Source organism: Sceloporus occidentalis, unplaced genomic scaffold (genome assembly GCF_023333645.1).
Source record: "Sceloporus occidentalis isolate IW3139 unplaced genomic scaffold, rSceOcc1.0.p SCAF_1, whole genome shotgun sequence".
Classification (NCBI taxonomy): Eukaryota; Metazoa; Chordata; class Lepidosauria; order Squamata; family Phrynosomatidae; genus Sceloporus; species Sceloporus occidentalis.
In genome coordinates, this window is record NW_028316981.1 from 108,654,986 (window position 1) to 108,679,176 (window position 24,191).

Genomic DNA, 24,191 nt, shown 5'->3' on the forward strand with positions numbered 1-24,191 from the left:
CGGCAGTCCCTCTGCAAGCCTTGCAAGGTGAAGCTTATACAGTAAGCCCTTATTTAAAATGGTCACTACAGCTCTGTTCCACCTCAAGCACCCAAAATAGTGGGTGCCCTGCATTCTTTGAGTTCTCCCATGTTGCTGTTGAACATTGCTTAGGTAGAAAAAGAAGATGGGGAAGGAAAGAGAGTTGTCTTTATTTCTCTGGTAGGTAGGGAATGGGGTGGGAGTGCTGGGGCAAATGGCGTTGGTTCCCTAACAGAGTCAGGCGTGTTCCGCACATGCCAAAAGTACGTGCTCAGCACGTACTAGGGTTAGGAAGGGGTGTCCTTTCTGGACACTCTTAATCCTAGTACGCACCGAGCATGTACAAAATGGCAGCACCCATTCTACATGGGCGCCGCCATATTGACGTATCGGACGCTTAGCATCCGCACATCTCGGCGCCATTATGACACTGCAAGTGTGCTGCTTTTTGCGGCTTCTTTTTGCTGCTCGGAGGAGTCGTGCGGTTTGTCCGCTGCAGCTCCTTCACGCAGCAAACACTGACGCCAGCAGACCGCCCTTTTGGGCGGTCTGTAAAGCGCTCCTGACTGTTTTCTTTGCTCTTCTCCTCACATCTTTTTTTCCAATCTGTATTTGTGTGTGTGTATGTGTGTGCGTGTATAGGCATTTTAAGATCAGCAATGCCATTTAATCCCCCAATTTGTAACACCTCAAGTAAAAAGATTATCTCCACTTTAGTTCTTCCTAAGCATATTCCCTCTATGGATTTTTAAAAGGAAAGGAAAGATTTGTTTGTTATATGCCCCTAAATTTTACCCTCAATGTATCCATGGGTCATAGCAAAATCCATAAATTTTGTCCTAAAACTTGCTCTCAGCTTATACATGAAGTTGACTTATACACAAGTATATATGGTACTTTTACAGAACACTTGAAAAATAAAATTTATCTAAATCAAGTAATACTGCATTGGTTTAACTGAATATGTGTATTTATTTCAGGGTTTACTTTATTTTTTGAAAGAGCTATTAGTTACTTTAACATTTAGACTGAAACTTAGAACAGATTTACCACTCCATAGATATATGAACTACCCCCCATTACTGGTGACAGTATTAGGAATTCTGACTAGAATTTAGAATGTAGAAATCTCTGTCTCTATGCATCTGAGGAAGTAGGCTCGAGTTTATAAAAGCTCATGCTATGAGGTTTTTTCTTTCAGTTAGTCTCAAAGGTGCTACACATCCCTTTGCATACTGATTTTCCAGACTAACACGACAATGTCTTAGAATTCTGTCACTAGTAAGATGTTGGTAATTCTTACCCTGCCAAGAAGTATCATTGCACTGTTCATTGTCCAGTTAGTTAGCTGTATAAACAAAAGTATGTTTAATGTCTCCAGTAAAAGTTTGGTCCGAAGGTAGTTAAGGGACTTATTTTTCACCTGGTGAAAAAGCAAATAAGCTTTGACTAGAGAAAGAACAAGCTGTCATTAGCACATCATCCACCCTCTTCATATGTTGGTTTAAATTCAATGTTGTTAGTAGAAATCTGCTAGCACAATCAGACTCCCCCCCCCCTCTCTCCTTACCCTACAGGTGTACATGCCACCCAGAAATCTGCTCCAGAAAGATTACTGCTCTCAGAACCAAATTCAACATAATGTTTCCTGTGCATTCTTGCGACTGGAATGCTTACAAACCTAACACTATTCAGGCAGAAATCAAGCAGCAGCATTTTAAATTCTGTATACTTGTACTCTACAGCATCTAGTTGTTTACCTGAGTAACCTTAATAAGCAGAGATCAATCCAATGATTGCAAATTACATATTTAGTCTAGCCCAGTGCAGGTGTTTGCCTGCTCATATTTAAGGCTGAAGTATGGGGCTCATCATCAAATGTTACCACATGACAGGCAGCATTCTATGCCTTTGTGTATTGAAGTTGTACAGGGCTCTGCAATTACTTTTGGTTGAACATTGTGATCAGGAGCCATGATGAAGTCTAGAATGCTTCTGGGCTCAAGTGCTTGTACTTGTACTCTACAGCATCTAGTTCCTGTATTCCTACCCTGCAAATCTACAGCGCTATATAAATAATAATAATAATAATAATAATAATACCCTTGCATAAGTGTGGCATGTGAACAAACAAATAGCTGCACAGAGGTTCTCAATATAAGTTTGAAGTAGCTTAGACCATGGTGAAGACACTTCCCAGCCCTTCCAGGGTAGGACAGCTTCATACACAGAATCCCACACAATCTCTTCACTGACCTGAAGATTTAAACTATATCTATCATTAATATATTCTATAGATAAAATAAAAAGAATGGTCAGGACTAGTTAATGACATCACAGAAAGATTAGCCAAACCTGTGAAACTAGAAATTTGGGTCAACCCTGTAGATTTCCTATGTATCAGATTGGCTCACTGCTCAAGAATGAGTATTGGTTCACCAAATAAACCAGCGAGAACATGTGTTTGAGATACAGGCTTACAGGCTTGGCTCAGCATGGAACTTCAATACAAAAGATCTCCCTATGTTTGACAGATTATGTAATCATTGCCTTAAAGAGAATAATTAAGGAAGCAGGAGCCCTGTATCAAACAAGGAAACTCACACATTAGATCTTTTAAAACATCTCCCTCAAAGTATTAGGTGTGGAATGCCATGACAGCCCATTCATCTCAGACAGCAACGTTTAAGTTGAGTATCCTGAAGTATACTAAAATCAGGAAGTATCTTTACCATGCTGATGCAATGAAAGTACAACCTTGCAACAGGAATTATACCAAGGATGGTAGGCATTTAAGGATGGTAGGATGGTAGAAGCATGATTTGCATTTCTAGTGATGGCCAAGTTCACACTTACACCCAGATTTAGGATGACTGCAATGTATGCAAGTAGAGAAATATATGTATGCAAGTAGAGGTCTAATCCAATTACTAGTTCCAACTAGAACAGACCCACTGAATCAGTTAGATGACATTATAAAAGATGTGACAAGAGTGGAAACTACTGCTAAAAGAACACATTGATTACAAGTTTCTTCTGAAAGCTATCTGAAAGCCTCTTATATTTTTGTACTTCTGCATCCACATATTGTTTAACTGTTTCTTAGCAAAAATAAGAACAATTTTCCACACAGACATACAATAATATAATATTTTTATTTTTAAACAATATTCTTGGAAGTATGAGTTTCTTCAGTTAGAAACAGTCAAGGGTGGATTCAGCAGTCTCCTATTAGGAATGATTTAGCGATCACTGCACTAACCTAGGCTTATTTGCAGAAAAATTGCCTGGATATAACATTTTAGTGGGAATTTCATTCCCAAGGGTCAAAATCACCCATCAGTCACCAGCAGCTTGGTCTGAGGATTGTTCAGTCCAAAATGGGCTGACAGCTTTCAGAGGATCTAATCTTACATCTTTTTTTCAGTATGATACTTGTGTGAAAATTAAAGTTCTCTGAAAATAGTAGACATTACAAATATAAAACAACAGTGATCACATGACTCCAGGAGAACTGCTAGAAACCCAAAGCTTGATCAGTCATAGAGTCAAGGACTACATATACATTTCAGACACATAAATGGAAATGTGTCCTATGTAGTTCCCATATATTTTCTTTTTACTCTTCTACAGCTTTTGCATGCACATGTTCACATAAGGAGGCATAGATTCTTTCTACTTCATTAAACAAAAGCACCAAGAATACTTGAGGGACTCAGTATTAATTCTTAAATACCTAGGATTAGTATATAATCCATGGGAACAAATTAGCATTGGAGACCAGTGTGGAGACATTTTAGTTTCCTGTTTTGTGTTTCCCCCCCTAGATTACTGGAACAAATCTATCTCTGTTAATGTGGATTTATGAATATTTTTCTGACATTACAGAGCAGTATTTACTTAAGGGAAATTTAAAACTGCTGACATTGTGACTGCATCACTGTTGATCGGAGAATGTAAATATATATTTTAGAGCCACTTAGGAATTTCATTGGCTGGTGAAACACACTGAAGCAGATCCAATGCTGAACATATACAGCTAGAACTGAAATGAACCTTGCCTTTTGCATTAATTAATCACTTTATGAGTATTTAGTTCTTTGGATAAATAGAAAAATTGCACTTGCACTGTTTGGGGGAAGTGTTGAATTACTGTGTTGGCCTTTTTTAGCGGGGGGAACAGAGTGGCTATCTTGTTCTGCTCTACAGGGCATATGATCAACCAACCTCACATGATTTATTTCATGGTGATGAATTAACAAAAACCTACAAGGTCATGAATAACAAAAAAACATAGGTACTACTCTAATGTTGCCTTAGGTCCTATCCCAGGGTATACATTCAGTAAATAAATCAATAAATGGAACATACTTAATGTTTAACAGTGCAATGCTATGCAGGTTTATTTAGAAATGAATCCAATTATCTTCAAGAGGTTATTCCCTATTTGTCTGTTTAGGACTGCACTGTAAGCTTAAAAGAGCATTCATTACAATATACCTTAACTTTTAAAGAATGTTACCTTGGCAAATTATATGTTGTGACCAGGGAGTGGAATTGTTGGTTTTATAAATAAATCATAGCAGCTATTATTTATTGCAGGAGGAACTTCTACCGCACTGGCCAAGATCTCAACAACTGCAGCACTTGCCAGAATACTGCATGTATCATTTACAGGTACCTCGTATCAATGGATAATTGTATGTATCTGTCTCTAAAGACTACACAATTGTTAAATCCACAGGTATTGCTATATTGTTCAAAGGAACAAAAGGAGCAATTCTAATTGCATTAGTTAATATCATTAGTTTAGCATGAAGATTTGCACCTAAAGTGTGGATTATTAAGAAAAGCAAAAAAAAGTAATGAATTTTTTTGAGGAAGAAGTTATTGATTTCCAATATAGGAGAAATGTTAGAGGGCTTAAGAAAACAGCATGGATCAGAGAAGGACAGTTCATATGACCCAATAACTGTTCCCTCAAGCACAAGAAGCACATATATACTTTGTTATAATACTTTAGCTCTACAAGTATTTTGTCAACTTCATCTTTAAATAGAAGACTCCATTATCAATTTGCTCACCTATCAATTTACACATTATAAATCAAAAATGCACTAAGAAATCATGTTTATAGTGCAAAAACTATTCCACACTATGTTGTTGTTGTTGTTGTTGTTGCTGTGTGACTTCAAGTGGTTTTCAACTTATGGTGACTTATCTTGGGTTTTCTTTGGCAAGATTGTTCAGAGGGGGTTTGTTTTTCCCTTCCTCTGAGAGTGCATGACTTACCCAGGGTTATCCAGTAGGCTTCTGTGGTTTAGTAGGGATTCAAACCTTTGTCTCCACAGTCATAGTCCAATGTTCAAACCACTACACCATGTTGGCTCTCACTGTACATCTTCATTGGTTAAAATTATGTCAGATGATTCTTAAATTATTACTGAGGTGTCACTAAACTTTAATGGAGAAATAAACTACTTGAACAAATACATCTCTAAAAAGCAAGAACACCTTTTACCAAAAGAAGGTGGAGGGCCTTGTGGACCTCACCAACTGTGTCAGTGTCTCCTGTAATGTTTGGGGAATTGCTTAGCTCAAAGGACATTTGCGAGAGGTTGGGTAACCTGAGGATCATTTTCACCTGTATATCCCAGTACTAACTACCAAGATAGGTAGGAGAAATGATCTTAGTAGCCTTGGTGCAATGAGACCTTCTTTACCTCTTAGTGCAAGAGGCTATGCAGAAACCCTGGGGAAGGATGAAGTGATCAGGAAACCCATTTAATCTTTATTTTGATACTGCCTAGGTCCTCCACGTCATCTGGTCAACATGCCTTCCTAATGGGAAGCTTTCTACTTTTCCAAAGGTCATTGCAAACTCTTAAGAATATCGGCTCTAGATGTGCAATTATGAAAATACAAATATCCCATATACAGTGTGTAAGAGTCAGTTGTGCTAACACATCCTTGTAATCTTAGCCATTTTTGATAGAACATGTTCTGTATGGGGAAACCAAAATGATCTTTTATTTTAACATTCATGCTCAAGGCCTATATTATTTAATAATGGCAATAAATTGCCTGAAAATAGTTTCTCTGTCAGTGTATGGAAAGGTATAATGAGTAAAATACTTTGGGGGGGGGGGAAATCAGTTTATTTTCATTTACAACCTACATTCAAAGAATTGATTTAACTCTGTTCAGTTCATTCAAATTGCATCTAGATATACAAAGATGCTCAGCTTCAAGTTGTTTCCAACATGGCTTCTTCCTATTCTTTATAGAAAGCATCTGCGTTGACTGATTCTCTGCATTTCTTTTATTTCCTTTTCCAAGACATCAAAACGATCTTGATCTCCTGCTTTATCATTCTATGCCATCCTGTCATTCCATGCATGATGTGTCTTTCAGTTTTGATACTAGACATTAATTCGTATCTGGATGTTAATCTTTTCACATATATCAGAGATTTTAGCTGTCTATCATAAGAATCATTTGTTAATGGAAATAAAATTGGATGGATAACTATTTTAAAAACTAGCCACCTCACTTCCTTTTTATATTCTATTTGTCTTTTGGATCAGAATTCTTATACACCTCTCAGAAACATTTCAAGTTATTTTTAGTAGGTAAAATCAAAGTCAAACAATAGCATTCTCTCAGCCTCAGAGGAAGGCAAAGGCAAGCCCCCTCTGAACCAACCATTCCCAGAAAATCTCATAATAGGTTTGTCTTAGGGTTTGCCTTAGTGTCATATGTTCAGAACAAAGGCATGCAACAAGAACAACAACAACATGATTTCCAGGGATAATTAATGGGAAGCAGGAAGATTTCTCAATCAAGATGTAGATTTGGACCCAAGTTGAATCAAATTTACTAACTCTTCATTTTCAGTAGGCTTTGAATTGCCTAGGTAGGGCAGTCTTGCTGCTATTATTATGAACCAGCTCATCTTCTAGGAATATTTATTTAGCTTTTGTCTCATATCAGACAGCAGAACTCACTAACCAGGCTTGAGAATAATGCTTAACCACAGTTTTTACTATATTAATAAACAACTCTCAGGCTCAAGCACTCTTTGTTGCCTCCTCCAACATGGGTGCAACTAACATAGCTGAAGCAGTCACAATCTAAGGCTGCATACACTGCCTCAGACTAGAACTTAGTAAATGTAACCTGAAGAGTTCACAGATATAAAATAAGGCAAACAAAATGGACAGTTCTATCAAAAAAAAGTGCCTTCTTGAAAATGCACAGTGATAAATGAAATTGTCAGTGTGAAAACAGAAAAAGAAAATATGAGATGCACAGAAAGAAAAATGATGGCAGGGACATTTGGACCAAAATTAGGGCAAGTCAGTAACACTGGGAACATGATTTGACAGGCATATAAATTTGAAAAACTGCACCCAACTCTTCCCATCCGTTGCAGATTTACTGAAAGAAATGTTGAAGGCTGAAGGGGGAGACCTCTAAAATCAGGGCACACATGAAAAAGACAACTGATTGGGCCCTGAAGAAGAAATGTTATACAATCAACTGGTGCAAACTGTGACTGAAAGAAAAAATAAAATCATTTCAGAGATAACAAAGTGAAAGAAGTAAACAACAGACTTATAGACAGAAAAACATAGATAAAGTAGAACAGTAGATAACAGTTTGAAAATAATTTGTATGATCTTAAATAAGGAAAAAGAAAGCTTTGAAGTTGAGGGCAAACGTAGATAACATGTGAGAGGATAAAAGCTGTTGACAGCAGTGCAAACAATGCAGACAAAAAATAGCTAGCAATTTTGAGAGGAAATGGATTCTGCTAGTGAAAGAAAGAACAATTTATTTAAAAACTATAGAAATTCATTCGCGATCAAAAAACTTATATAAGGTAAAAGCACTTATGTTCAACAAGATGAACAGCTAGTGATTATAATAATATAATAAACCCAGTGAGAGACAAAAAATGTATAAATCAGAAACTGGTAGAAAATAAAAAGCAGCTGAAAAAGGCTTTCTGCATCTACAACCTCTCCTGCTTTAGACAGGGATATACAGGAAAGGAAAATAACCAAATATTGAAAACACTTATTTCTGCAGTAAAGAACAGAACAGGCCAAATGAAAACAAGAACTAAAATAAATCAAAGGGCAATGGATTAGATCCAAAATTGCCTTCTATTTATGGAAAGAATATTTCAGTAAATCAAAGGTTCTTCATCCAGCAGATGCTTCTGCTAACAGAAAGGGAAAGGTCATTCATGACAATTACCCAGCAGACCTACCACCATTTCTCTCAACCATCTAAAACAGGTGACTGGGGACAGTGAGAATAAGCAAAATGTTTGTTGCTGTTGTTGTGTGCCTTCAAACCATTTCCCTAGGGGGACCCTAAGTCAAACATGACACTGGATTTTCTTGGCACGTTTCTTCAGACAGTTTGCTATTGCCATCCTCTGAAGCTGAGAGAATATGACTTGCCCAAGATCCCCAGTAGGTTTACATAGCTGAGTCAGGATCTGAACCCTGCTTTCCAGAATCACAGTCCAATACTCAAACCACTACGCTGTGTACCTCATGCATTCCTCCATACTTTCATGATCTCATCCAAATGAATGTGCTTGGATATAAAACTGTTCAGAACAGGGCTGGGCAAAAGTGCTCTTCTGGATGTTTTTGGACTACAGGTCCCACTAGCAAGGTCTGATGGGAACTGCTGGCCAAAAATGACTGGTGGCACAATTCCTTCTTTAGAATTAGAAATGCTAATATTTATTACATTTATAGTTCTTTTCAGGCATGCTGTATTATCACAATGTGAGGTACAGACAGTAAAGACACTATTCACAAGCATCCAAATATTATTTTTAAAAGCTAGTGGACAGAATGAAGGCTTGGATCCAACTATTGTGCAAGGTCTGCTGTCCTAAGATTCCTCTGTCAAGACACAGCCTTCAGAAAGGATTTATGGTGGTTGGGCTGGGAGTACAAGGATTTATGTGGAAGAAAAAGAGAGGAAAGACTGGTTGCACAAGTTGGCTTCTATCCACACAGCATTTGGATCCAGTGCAAAATGACTAAAATTTAAAAAAATTGTTACAAAAGATTTAAAATAAAGGTTTTACACAGAATAATCTAGAAAAGTAAAGGTTAAAAAGTAGTGTTTAAAATGAAAGGAATATTCCACTGAATTTCTAATAAAAGCAGAAGAGACATTTTTGTCAAGTTTATTTGCTAATAAAAAGCCATACACAGAGCAGACAAACCCCCACCTCAACAATGTCTAAGTTGCTGGGCACTAAAAGTGAGCCTGTGCTGCTAATCCCATTTTTTAATGGCACAACAGCAGTTCAGACTCTGAAGGTTGGATTTTTATTTTTAGATTGCATTCCAGAAAATGGCATGGCCAAACAAGAGCAGAAGGGTATCATGCACTACTAGCTATTTCACATGCATGGTTAAATATTTATTTGTTTTTAATGTTTTATAGTCTATCATTAAAAAATAAATGGTTGTGACATCCACACAACTCAATTCCATGCTGTTATAATAGAGAAATGATCTAAGGTGGGATGGTTCTCCTTCACAGTGCCAAATCCTTGTACACTGACTGCTTGAGAGTCAGGCATCACTACAACAGAAGCCACGTCTAAATCCCTGCAGCAAATGATCAAACCGATTCTAAACCAAAGGATTATAAAATCTTTCTTGATTGTTTCTCACTAAATGGCTATCCCAAATAAAGACCCATCTCCACAAATATTTCTGGCTACTTTGACTTCTTGATCAAAGAAGCTGTCATTCACCTTTTTTTCCTTGGTCTTCACTACCCTATTACTGGGGTGTTCTGGTTCCTTCACATAGGATATCCATAAAAGTAGAATTCAGAGACATATTGCTTTATCACACTAGGGGGCAAATGGGATTTAAACGAGAGTTAAACTAGAGAAAACTAGGAAATGTTGTGTGATAAACACCATTTGCCCCCTAGTGTGATAAAGCAGAAAGCCAGGTTAGTCTACCAAACTTCTCAAAGGTGTGGCAAGATCCTTTTTCATGGGATGTCCAGACTGGTCATCCAAGGACAAGTGAGCTTTCAGAACTATTTTAAACTCAGGTCTCCCTCAGTAGATTCCTTCCCTCCTGACAATGATGATGTGCCAGATCCCTTATTCTTAATCCTGGATCCTCTATCTTCCTCAGAACCTAAGATTGGCTTTCCTGAAGCAGACTCGGGTGATTAGAAGTATACCGATCAATGTGTCCCTGTCTCCATAAATATGTGGCCGAGATCTAGAAAGTCTCTTAACAGGCTCATCATGAAAATAAAAGAAAAGGAGTTTATCTCAAGTTTTCTCTTCAATGCGTTTGGTTCCAAGCCCCCCCCCCCCCCCCATGGGATCAAAATCTCTGGATGCCCAAGTCCTATTATATGCAATGGGGTAGTAAAATTGTGTCCCTTAAATAAAATGGTAATGTCAAGGTTTGCTTTTTGGAATGTATATATTTTTATTTATTTTTTCATGCCATTGATATGGAGGACTGATTGTATTATTATTCTCCTCCTCTCATGTGATTAAAGCCCTAATGAATTATTACTAGCCCCCTCTTAGCTGGTTTGCTCCCTCACCAAATCTCCCAACTATCCAACCCGTTTTTTTTATTACTCCCACTTCATTCCAGGCCCCTTTCACACCTCTCCATGAGCTGTGATTGAACTCCAGTCTAGTCCATCACAGCTGGAAATGGAGCAGGGATATCTTTGGATTTTTATCTGGAGCTGTATGTCATGTTATTGGGCTTCAGTGCTGAATAACAGCAGCCTTGCTTATGCTCATTGTTGATTAATTTTTGGCACCTTTAGTTACTGGAAGCTAACCCAGCACTTTTCTTGTTTCATTTCATCTTCCAATGCTGCATGAAAATGTTCTAGGGCACAAACCAACTCTCATTACAATGCTTCCTTCACATCTCAGGCTCCCTGTGATTTTAATTATCTGCTCCCTGCCACCCACCGCCTTCCAAAACAGTTTATATGGCTTCTCCTCATTAGGCTTCAGGTCACCAAGACAGCTTGACAACATTTAAGTTCATTTTAAATTATATGTTTAAATGGTTGTTGGGGGAAATTTACATGTTGCGGCACTGAAACTGTGACAGCAGATATTTGGTACCATGAAAAGATGAACCTGCAAACCTCAATCCACAAACAATAACCAAATATAGGTTAGCATCCTGTTAGTGTAGGAGTAGGCAACTATGGAATACTAGGAGACTAATTTAGCTCTCCAGGGGAACCTGGAGAGTTGCTCCATCCCAGCACATGCTACTGCTCTCAAATATACTCCAGGTGACATGGCAACATGTTTTGGGCCTTCCTGGGACCCTAAAATGCATTTTAAGGCATTTTAAAGCAAAATATTGTTATGAAAAAAATAACAAAATTTTCTTTTGACTTCTAGGGAGCCCAGTGGAGCTCCAAATGTGATAGAAATGCCTTTTACAACCCCTGGATATCAATCTGGGGCATTATGGAGCATATGAAAAATTAACCTGAAGGGGTCCACCAACCACAAAAATGTCCCTGGGAGCTGCATGTAGCCCACAGTCGCACTTTGCCCACCCCGTGTTAGTGATATGCACACATGTAAGGGGACTTTACACTAAATATTTTTGGGTCATTGAGAAAGTTCCTCCCACTATAATGTCTGAAACTGCCTACTTTCAATTCAATGCATTGCTCAGATAGCCTCCCCAAAAAGCCATTCCATTGCTCTTGGAGAAGACAAGAGATGTCCTCAGTCTACCTCTGGCTATGACAATTCCACAGGCATTTTTCCAACCCCCATCCCCCCTCTCCACCAGGAATGGAACAGCCATCAGGAGGCTGTGGTATCACAACAATGAGTCCTGGATAAGCCATAGCAGAGTTCTGCATGTACAATTCTTGACCATGTTGTCTCTTCTTTTCAAAAGCAAACATCTCAGTGGCCGTGCTTGAAGAGCAGTGATGCACAACAGATGCTGACCACCTTACCTTTTCTCACTGTGCTTATTAAAGACATAGTGAATAAGCACACATAGTGTGAGGAAGCAGATTGTAAACTCAACAATGCTTGGGTCAAACTGCAGAAATTTTCCTTTTGGACATAATTCACTTAAAAAGGATTTCAGGGTTTTATTTTGCCTTTAAATGAATGATTCAGAGCTTCTTTGTTCATGGAAGGAGGGCACAGAATTTGGTGGGCTCTCTCCTTATAGTGGCCACAAGAGAGAATCATTTGAGGCACTGATTAGCTGGCACCTTAACAGTGTAAATCAAGTAAGAGCAGTCATTTAGATTTAAACAAACGTTTGAAATAGATTAGTGATAGTGCCAGGTTCAGTCCTTTATAGCTTGCTTTTTTTAAAAAAAAAGCCTTGAATAACAGGGATGAGAAGGACAAGGATATCTGAAGTACATAATGCTGAGCAAAATGCAGTGGTGGTGATGAAAAGAAACTATCATTTGAACTTTCACAAGTAAACATTTATAGTTCAATATGCATTTTGATCATCAGTGCTATGTTATATATGCGTACTCTGAAGCAACTCCCTACATGTGCTTACCTGGAAGTTATCACCACTTAACTCCAAGGAACTTACTGCATTTCTCAGACTTACAAAAATCACACAACATATCCTTGCATTATTTAACTCCGATTGATGTTAACATGATTCATCCAGCTAAATTCTCTGTATACCACTTTGAAATTACAAGGGACAATGTTTCCATAGAAACAAAAATGGAGTATAGTTTTCTTCTGAATCACATTAATGAAAGGGGAAAGAATATACCCTTAAGACTTGCAATTATGCTTACTATAAACATAAGGGAGAATTTGCCATCTAATTATCTCAGCTTCAGAGGGGCAGCAAGTAAGAATTGTTAAGGATGCTAAATGTAAGATCTGAAGGAAGCAGAAAACTGGGCTTGGGCATATTTTTAATTAAGAAATTGCATTTTGTGTGTGTTTAATCACTGGCTAGGTTCAAACTGAGTAAATATTGATGGAAGGGGTCACTACTGTATTTAAGATGAAAAGAAATGCAAACATGAAAAATAAAAGGTGTGAATTTTCACTAGTGATTACAAGTAAAATTTTAACTACCTCAAGGTGGAAAAAACTGTATCATAGTTTCCCAAATTGCTGAGAGTTGAAACACATGTTTGTTTTTTTAAAATTAAATCTGGCCTCATATCATTTTTTCAGAAAAAAATGAAGAAATATATATAGGACTAAAGGCTACCTATTCTCAAAGAAGTTCATAATGTTGGCCATGAAAGCAAGCCCCTCCTGTTGTCCTCCAACAACTGGCTTTCAGAAGCATGTTGCCTGTCTCTAATCATGGACATAAGTATAACAACCATGAAAATATAGATATTGATTACAAAACTACAGTTCCCAGAATCCTAAAGCACTGAGCCATGGCAGTTAAAGTGGTGTCAAACCAGATTATTTCTGTAGTTTGGATGCAGCCAAAGAAGATTGGGTTTTGGGTTTGGTTTCTCCCAGGCCTTGTTATTTTAGTACCTGAGACAGTGATTGTCATTTTGTCTTTTGTTCCTACTGGCTGTTTCTAATTTCAGTTATTTCTAGCAATGTATTTTACTGAGCCAGTTGTAAGATGCTTGTGTACCATGGGATGGGATAGTTTTCTGTCTATTAGGATTTTTATAGTGGTTAGGTGTTTAAGATTTATTACTATTTTTAAAACAATTGTTACGTTTTAATACTTTAAGAACCTACTTTAGGATAAATATAAATAAATTTCACAAAATCTTTTCACCAAAGGCTAACTCTGATCCAGAAATACAGCTACATGGTAAAAATCTACACACAGCATTTGGAATAATATTAAGAAATGTAAAACAGTACAAAAATGCCTATGGCAGTGTCAGAAGCATTTTCAATTTGCCCTGAATCATCTCCTAAGTACTCTGTTAAGAGATCTGAAGCACTTGTATTTTCCTTCTCCTGCAATGTCATGATACATTGTTTTAAAATATTTCCTGTGATAGGCAGCCAAGATGCTTCATCACATTTTGTTATTATTATTAATCATGCTTGCTAGACAGGGGGACTGGAAAACACTGAGGTAGTTTGTTTGTGTCTATGCATATTTCCCAAGAGATAAGTGGTTTGGTATATATTATGAAAGGGTTATATCTTTAGATGGTTCTGTAAAAAGTTTTGTGTAAATTGATACTAACAGATGGCATTTGTAATTTGTTTCTATCTGCAGAGCAAGCACAGCAGAGACCTTTGTAATCTAAATAATCCATATTAAAAAAAAATCCCTTCTAACATGTTAAGAGTTTTACAACATTTAGAACTGGACTATTAGAATCAAAACTAAAAGCTTGTTCCTTAACCAAGTATGCTGATGATCCTACACAATTCCTCATGAGCTACTTCCGGAAGATTACTTGTACTGCATGATCTGATACATACTGATTATTGAAAGCCATCTGGTTGTACATTGATTATCTACTGGACAATCTAGCACCAGATTTCTGAATTTCAGCTGCAAAGTAATTTTTGCAGTTAATAGCTTCTAACTGTGTTCTCTTCAGAGAGATTGCAACAACATTTTATATCATATTTTAACATGGTCAGGAAAGTGAATATTATTGTGCTAGCATGTATTATATGTTCATCAAAGTACCCCAGTCAATGAAATAATCATTCAGATTATTTCTGCTACCTTTAACCCCTGCTCTTTGATTCATCAGTAGTGTATGTACCATCAAGAGATGTGGGGGAGACAAATCCATAAGGTATTGAATCAAAAACCATGATACCTTTATTGGCCAACCAAAATGCACAATATAAATGTTACAAGCTTTCAAAGCTTTGCTGGCTTCTTCATCAGGCAAGGTGTTACAAACCAAACAGGAGAAAAAATTGAAGATGTTGGTCATAGGCCTGCATTTGGCTATTTTTCTGTTTCATTTTGCTGTTTCATAAGGTACTGAGAATATATTTTATAATAAATATAAAACTCACTCAAAATGATATATGGTGAAAGGGTCCAGTTGCAAAAATAAGCCATTTATCTTAAAACATCTCTCTCTCTCTGTCATATCTTGGTGCTGTATTTCTGCATCAAAACGTCTTCACTGACATGTCTCAAAAATCGACTCCTTCTATAACTCTGTTCCCACAAACCATTGCTTCACCTTCTAAACTATTTCATGTTTTAGAACAACTGTCTTCCTGCAAGCAATTTTGTTTCCTTACTTCTACCATTCAGTTTTTCCTAGAGCTTATAAGTCATCAGAGTGAGAAAGCCAGCCTGGGCAGAAGAAGCTCAAAGACAGGAGTGATTCTTTCTAAGTCTCTTGGATATTTCTTTCTGTTGGAGATCAGAGCTATGGCCTGCACCCCCAAAAATAATTTGCTCCCTTCAGTAGAAGACAGTGTCTCATTTCAAGTGCTGAAGTTAGATTTAATTTTCAGACCGATTTGCTTCTCTGCAGTCTCTGTGTATATACATACTTGCTGCTGAGGGGACATCTTGTCATTTGTCTCATACAGCAGTACAATGCTGGATGGTTCTATATTACATCCCCCCCCCCCTCTTAGAAATGAATGTAGTAAAATTCCATATTCCATTCTGCATTGTTAATTTAAACTGATTGAGAGAGACAGATGATGAGGCATGCTGGACAGCAGCCATTGCTGACTTAATATATTTCCTATCATGCAAAATCCCTAAACAATACATTCTATACCTTTTTTCTCTCCTACATATTACCTTACACAACACTGTCAAAGCAGACTTGAATTCAAAGAGCCTCCATGACACACAAAAGGCATTTCTGCACAGGATTCTGATTTCCATTAATCCTCCTCCCATCCATACAGATGCAGTCCTCTGCACTTCAACACACACTGCTCTGGAAAACCTCCCAATTACTAGGAGCACCATTTTTGCCCAATAACTCCATTGTAAAAATCGGATTCTGCTCAGGCTCTTGTGTATACAAGCCAACACGCAGTCAGAAACTAATTTGGCACTATAGTTTTTTGTGGGTTTTTCAGGCTATGTGGCCATCTTCCTGATGTTTCACACCTTACTGCTTTGCTGATTACTTCAGCAATCTCTTCTTTATGCCTGGAACAATAGATGAGTGAGTTATAAGGTGTGAAATGAAAATGGACAGACAGTCAGGACAAAACAGTGGAAATGAGGATAGTAAGCTATTGCATGTCTTCAACAGGAAGCTAAATGTGTTACTAATTATGAGGAAGATCCCTTTATAGTCTGAGAACTGCATATCTCAGGACAACTCTTTTCAGATCTTCCAGATGGGCCCTGCTGAGAATCCTTGCTCTGAAGGAGGTGAGAACATATGTGGAAAGAACTTTACAGTGGTTGCCCCATAGTGTTGCCAGGTTTTCAAAATAGCAGTAAGGCACAGTCAAGATCCATGACATGCAGGGTTGAAAATCAGGAAGTAGCTACTAACAAGTGTACAATCTACCTAAATACCAAATGAAAATATTGATTTCATTTAACTTAGCCCTGTATTTTTCTGTCGAAATAAAACATATTGTTCACATTCATAAAATACATGGTGCATACATTTCTGTCTTTATGGTGGGTCCACTCACCAAAATGCAGGATTTTTAGCATCTTGTTGAGTCTATACAAAAGGATTTCCCCCAAAAAACTTAAACTGAGGATATTCTTTATAATAAGACACACCTATCAGTCATATAAAGGACATTTTTTCCAGCCTTCAAATAAGGGACATCTCTTATAATGAGAGAAAGCTGGCAACCTGACTGCCTCAATAATATGGAATAATTCTCCAGAAGGGGCTATCTCTATATGTCCACCCTCTTCTTCAGGAAGTATTGAGATTAAGAACATTAAAATTTGCACTGCTTGATCAGTCTGAAAGCCTGTCTAGTCCAGTGTCTAATTTTTGACCATGGGCAGACAGGTTATTAATGGGAACCCACAGGCAGACCTTAAGTGAAAAACTTACTTATAGTTCATGCTTTCCAGCAATTGGTATTCATAGACATACCATCTCTTAACACTGGAGATAATATATTGCTGTGTGCCTAGTAAGTAGTCACTGATAGCCTTAATCCCTCTGAAAGCTAAGAAAACAGGTGTTCTTGTTCTTTTCATTGAACAGAATGCCAATATAACTTAGCTATCAAGATTTCATTAACAAGCAGGGTGGCACTGCTTCATTTTAATCTGTTAGAGAGATGAAACCATTCAAATGACCTTCAGTGACCAAGCCAGATAGGAGAGATGCTTTCAAAGAAGAGTCCCCAAAAGCCACACAAGGCTCATTCCACTAAGGCAGAAATGAAGGATAAGCGAGTTTAAAAAAAACAACATTAAAATATTTCTCCCATTGATTTGAGTACCAAAAGAATTAATCTACACTAGCTCCAGTGATAGCATAGATTCTGCACTGGTATGGGGATTCATCTGGGAACCAGCAGACTTTAGATCTACAGTCCCTCATTGCTCCTTTCTAAAGTGTTGATGTTGAAAAAGAAGACACCACTAAATGGTTAGTGGGTTCTGAAGCCTAATCCCCTCTTCCCCCAAAAAAGAACTTCATTTTCTGTCCTGAGAAGGGGAGTTCTGACAATCTCATCCTATGCATGTTTGTCCCCTGGAGCCATAGGATTAAATCATTATATTGTGGCCTTATAACTATATACAGGGAAGTAAATCCCAATGAATCCAGTAGTATTTGCTTCCGAGGAGGCATGTATAGGATTGCACTGTTGATCAACTAAAAATATATTCCCTATTTATTGGGTATCTGATTTTTTTAAAAAGAAATTCAAAAATGTACACATAAGACAGATAGAAGCTCATTTTATACTCATTATGTTTTTCTGAGGTGAAGTTTGGCGTGGCACATGTGCAGCATTTAAGGAAATACTATTTTGTGCTTCATAAATATTTCAAATATGCCAATTCACATGATGGCTTAGTCAACCCCAACACATATGCCTGATCAATTTAAATTTATTTAATCAAGTTGAAGTTCGATTGAGGTTTTTGTTTCTTTGTTTTTTATTAGACACATCAAACATTCGGCTGGAGGTTAATTTTAAAAAAAATGAGAATCTGACAGCCTATTTCACTACAGTTTGATCTATCTGGAAACAAGTAACAAGTACAAGAAAAATCATGCTGCTCTTTTTAAAATAATAATAATAATTTACTTGTATTTTATGTAAGTACTGTGACTGCCTCCTTCACAGTTCAATAAAAAAACTATTAGCAACCGTTCTAGCACTGATTAACACTGAATAAACTATATACAAGATAAATGTCAAGACATTTATTTTTACATTTTTCTCAGATGTTCTACTGCATAATTATTTGCCTGTTTGCAACTGACAGCTTTAGAATGTCAGATTAACTAAAACTGTTTTAAGCATGGAGAAAAGCAACTGGAAAACCACAAACTTTGCATCCACTTCTGTTGAAATGAAATATTTTAAATGAATATGACCTCCATCTGAAATAGTATTAACTACAACTCTTTTTGAAATTCTCTCTTTGGCACATATTAATTGGATTTGGCACAAATGTATATAGGATCAAAACGTTCCCTCCAAATTATGGGAAGAGGTTTCTATTTGAAATCCAACATGCCAGGTAAAGTAACTCAAAATTGCCATTTCAAGTGCCAAACTATATAGATTCCAGCATTTCAAGGCAAGTGCCAAATATAATTATTTCCTGAAACATGTACTTAAAAGTTCACTAAATTCCCCTTCCCTCTTTTCATTATGCAGTGTTGAACATGACTTCAGACAACAAGAAGGAAGGTTCCACCAAGTTCTTAAAACACTGGATCAAGTTGAAGAAAGCCCTCCAGTGGCAACTTTGCAAAGGCAACCATCTGATCAACCAGTCCCTGAGAAACAAGAATTAAAAAAAAAGGCAAAGAAAAAGAAATGCTTCTGGTGGATTTGAAAAACTTAAAAACTGGTTATGGAACTCTAACAGCTGTCTAAATATTATGGCCAAACTGCATTCTAAATTCAGCTAATAGCCCCAGCTAGAGTAGACATATTGAAACAATGTCTCTGCTCCATTTGGGGCTAGCAATTGGAATTACGCCAGTTGAGCTGTTATGAATGCCCTTTACATTTCCATGCTTCTGTACTGCTCAATAATGCTGATTCCCCTTTGTATTTCCTGATTTGTGACAACTGGCTTTTCTATAGTTACTACAAACCAGAAACTGAAGGAGGAATCAGAGCTTGCAGGAATTAATATCATTCACAGTGGCAAAAAACATGGCTTGGAAGCAGAGTCCAAACCACTACAGTCAGCCCTCCACATTTGCGGATTTGATTTTCCAGGGGGATGAGACTACTTGGGGTGAGACTTCCCCAGAGACAGCTGGTGGCCTGGGAGGGTGGGGGAAGAGGAGGAACAGGCATGCACTTGTTCCTCCTCCCCCCCCCCCCGGGCCTTTAGCTGTCTCTGGGGACATTTCACCCCAAGAAGTCCCATCCCCCTGGAAGTTCCATCCCCAGCACCAGGTAACACCCGGTTTCAGAATGCCTTTGAGTTTGGCCACTCGGTCTCTAAAATGTTTGCTATCACTGATTTATGGATTTGATTAATATGTTATCTCTGGGATTCTCTAGGTCCTCCAGAGCAACTCTGCAAGAAGTTGATCATACAGAGAGCCTGTAAAAGATGTCTTCAGGACATCATCAGAGCGCAATATTTACACCCTGATGCCCTGAAGCTGTCTGGAAGCCAGGCGGCTGCCCAAATATGGGCAGCTTCAAGATCCTCTGCAGCATTTATATGCTGCACACCACCAGAGTGGCTTGCAGCCGGCTTCAAACCACTACAGAGCAGGAAAAGCCAGCTTTTTGCCAGCTGAAAAAGGAGTGGATCTTTGCTGCTCCTTTTTTGGCTGGCTTCAAGGAGAATCAGTACTATGGCATGTGTTTGCTCCGGTCCCAATACATCTTCAGGGCCGTCTGTTTCCTCCCATAGTTATGTTGAAGGAACTAGAAAAAAAATCCACTTCTCTAGGCACTTATATTCCACCAATGTAATTATATGGTCAGCATCTGGATGTTGACTATAGGGTTCAGCTGGAGGGCACAGAGATTCTTACGAAGGTGTTCTCTCAGGTTAAAAAAAAATATGGGTTTTTATTTGCATTTTATTCACTTTCACTTGGGTTATAAGGCCCTAACTCTAGCAAATGTGGAGGGCACACTGTACATTTGAAGAAGGGAAATGCTGATTGTAGTCAAGGAATATACATTTTTTAAAATACACAAAATCTCTATTTAGAAAAAAAACTTCTGTAAATTGGTTTTCAGATTAAATTGTTCTAAAGCTTAATGAAGCAAGCTAATAAAATGAATGCAATGTTTGCTTTCCTTCTCTATATGCCACCTTTATTTAGCCATCCTTTCACCTGAATATAAATTGAGCATGATGAAATCATAAGAGATCTTTATCCTTGTTTTGTTAGCCTCATTAAGAATTTTGAGTTTTAATCACATTTTATGCCTCTATTTCCTTGATGAACTACGTTATAGCAACATTCTATTAAGTAAATCAAAGTAATACTGTTCTCATTCCACAAAAGTTTTCCTCTTAAACAATCAAAGCTAGCAGTCATCATAAATATTGAAGTAAAAAAAGTCTAATTGTTGAAAACACTATTAAAACCTCAACTAGTGATAATTTTCCAGTTGTAACATTTTCCACTTAAAATTAAATGTTTTGTTATAAAAGACAATCTTGGAAAACACTCAGTAACTGTTAGGGGGTGTTCCCACTTGCGATTTGAAACGATTTTAAATACAGTGGTTTGTTTAAAAGCGATTCAAAATAAAGCGAGTGTTATCCCGCTTATCAAATTGCTTTATTTGTATCGTTCCCATTGACGTTACATTTTATTTTAATTTGCAGTAATTGACCTGGTTTCGTTCCCATTCACGGATGAATCGGTGTATATTTAAATCGGTTTTGTAAATTTTTTGTTCACATTCACTTGTTTCGGCTGTCAATCAAAGAGACATCATCATGACGTCACAATAATTCGGAGTAACATGCACCGATATAACCTTTACCTGCGTTCTCACTACCTGCTGACTGTTTTTAATTTGTTTTAAATTTCGCTTTTTTAAAAAAAAGAGCCAATGAGGAGGTGCTTAAGCTCTTAAGAGTCCTAAGCGCCCAAGCTCTTAAGAGTCTAAGTACCTAAGCTCTTAAGAGTCCTAAGCGGATAAGCTCTTAAGAGTCCTAAGCACCTAAGCTCTTAAGAGTCTAAGAGGGAAAGATGGCGGCAACGACGGATGGGGACAAAGAAAGGGCGACTCCCCCGAGCCAGCCCATCACGCTCCGCTTCTCCCATCCTGTGGAACCCGAATCAGATGCCGAAACGCTCCCATTTAAATACCGCGATTCCTATCTCGGATCAAGGAATAACCCGGGGTAAAACCTACTATTTTTTACGCCGGTTTATAGGCTTATGATGCGGGTTAAATGTTATGATTCAAAGCAGATTCGAATCGCAGTGGGAACGATATCGGGTTAACCTAGAACCATTCTAGAGTTAATTCGGGATTGAGTGGGAACGATACACCTTGGATTCGATTTGTAAACCGGTGTATAAGCGAGTGGGAATGACCCCTTAGATTCCATTTTAGTCACAGCATTTTTTATAAATGCATTATTAATCACTTTGAATGATTTAGTCTAAAAACTACAGTTATGATTTTAACTACCCATGGAGTTAAAGCAGAGAGAAGACAGACACACAGAGATACATTCTTTTATTATAAATAAAATATACTCTATTTTATTTGGTTCTTTGATACATCACAACAAGAAAATTTAAGAACAGTTCGCACTAGTTTCTCCTTATAATACTGAGAATCATATTACTTTTTCTCATATAGGTTTTTAAAACTGTGCTAGTAAAGCAGACAATACAATATATGATGACAGTCTACAATACATTTGGAATTAATTCCAGAAGGTCTTAAATACTGGATTCTGTTCCTGTACCACAGAGATAGCTCTCAGTAACATCAGTTGTATAAAGGAAATATATGATGTGCTGCCAAAATATGGAGTGAACCACAAAAGATACTGAAGAGATAATGTTTGTAAAATACTGTATAGCACATATTGCATATTTCTGTACTTGAAATAGCTCTCCTCTGCAGAGGAAAGTGAATTTGGGGGGAAGTAAATTGTATTAATAAAATATTCAGTCTTCTACTAACAGAATCAAAATGCAAGATTTATGTACTCCCATAGTACAATAAATACCTATTCTTCTTACCCACTATCACAATTCTTGGTAAACTAGCAGGCTTCAGTACAGATTACTTTCCTGATGAAATGTACTAATCAAATATAATGTTTTGTATATTTCTAGATTCTTTTACTGGCATAATATCTTTTGCAATAAATTGAAATATTTTTTTCTGTCTCAAGACTCAATAACTTAATTGTTATGTTTGTGACAACTACTCAGAATCGGCTATACAGTGGCTTTCTTCTAGAGCCACTTTTTACAGAACTCTGTGAAAAGCCAGCTCTGGGATCTAAACTTTGCATACCGTTTCTCCTCGGGTTTGCATCCATTATATTTTCCAGTATTTTCCTGGTACACAATAAAGTTGGGAGCTCTCATGCAGTAAACTGAGCCATCATAGCATATCGCTTGACCACCTGCTTACAGATCTGTGTCATGGTTCAATTTGACTGTCTCTCACAACCACTTAAATGACCATCTGTATGGAGTTGTTTTGATCTTGGTTTATTTTTAATCAAATTCCTTTCCTGTTCTCTTGTGTACATGAATTGGCAGCAGGCAGACGTACTACATGGCTGTTTTAAGAATAAAAGCATATCAGCTCACAAAGCATAACAATAACCAACACCAATAAAAAATAAGATAATAAAACACCACAAATGCTACTGCTCCCATTTCACTGTCTTCTAGTCACAAAGTCAGAGGGAAAGAGAAGCAATCATATATTGATGAGTCATCATACTTTTGTGAAAAAATTTAAGACATAAGGACTGAGAAAGGAACATTTAAAAGAAAGTACCCTATAGCTGAGTCCTTGTTACAAAGATATGCTTAAGATGTCAGGTCCTGTAATTAATTTGCTTCTTACTCTACCAACTTCCAAGACTCAGAGAATTATATTCAAAGATTCCAAATGTTGATTACTTTCTAAAATCTGATAAGCAGCAGGGGTAGTTTGCCCCCTAGATACTTCAAATTGTTGGGTATCTCTTGGCATTTCAATGAATAAAATAAAAAGAATCCTACTGCTCAGCAGAGCTTATCTGTCAGCATTTGCGGCACAATTATCATTAGAATAAAGCAACTAAAATTAACACAATAGGGTTCCTCATTAATTCCCTTGCTTATCAAATCCTGAGTTTCCTTATACTCCCTTCTATGTTGAAACAACTTTTTTTCTGAAAGAGAAGCACAACTACAAGTTGCATTTTCTGAGGTTTGCACTTCCCAATTGGCTTTAGCTATTTCCAGGCAGGAATAAGTTTAGGGGGAGATGGATGTCTACGGCACTAGATTCAGGATATGTCTGTCAGAGGCTAATGGCTCACACATGAAAAAGCTGACACACATATTATGAAGTGCACACTTGCACTTAAACTTAGTAATTCTGACCTTCACAGTCAATAGTGCACCAGCAGTAGGAGGTTTTTTAAAAATATAAATATTATAATGCCAGATGCCAGGGCGGTTGCAAGGGAGTGCCTTCTCTCAACCCCTTCCATAAATGACATTGATTTAGCATCCTATATGACTGTGATAGGTCATCCAGGCAAGCTATAAAATTTGATAAATTAAAAAATAATAATAATCAATCTTGGGTCCTTTGGTCGCAGCTTGACCTAAATCCAACTTCTAGTCTCAATTAAAGTAGATTTGTTGAATCTACGAGATATATAAGGGTGCGCTGACTTACCATTCACAACTGATTCAACAGATCTACTTTACTTGGGATTAGTGAATGACCCTTCATCTTCTTTTGGTATATCCAGTCAATTGGGAATGACTGAACAATATCCAGCTGCTAAATTGTTTAAGTCAAAAGCACTTTG

The 24,191-nt window shown here is 37.4% G+C and overlaps 2 protein-coding genes across 7 annotated transcripts in view; one reads left to right on the forward strand and one right to left on the reverse strand.

Annotated features, from left to right (window-relative positions):
• The window catches only part of INSYN2B (inhibitory synaptic factor family member 2B), a 100,404-nt gene extending 77,916 nt beyond the window's left edge, over positions 1-22,488 (forward strand). For 5 of the 6 annotated variants that reach the window (XM_089531822.1, XM_089531832.1, XM_089531860.1 and 2 more), the window contains 2 exons: positions 4,624-4,698; positions 18,848-22,488. In XM_089531822.1, coding sequence (XP_089387948.1) covers positions 4,624-4,698; positions 18,848-19,028 — 256 coding nt within the window. In that variant the 3' untranslated portion in view covers positions 19,029-22,488. Of the gene's footprint in view, positions 1-4,623; positions 4,722-18,847 lie in introns of all 6 variants that reach the window. The other variant, XM_089531868.1, reaches the window with a different exon arrangement.
• The window catches only part of LOC149321946 (dedicator of cytokinesis protein 2-like), a 348,354-nt gene that overhangs the window by 214,675 nt on the left and 109,488 nt on the right, over positions 1-24,191 (reverse strand). The gene's annotated exons all lie outside the window — the stretch shown is intronic.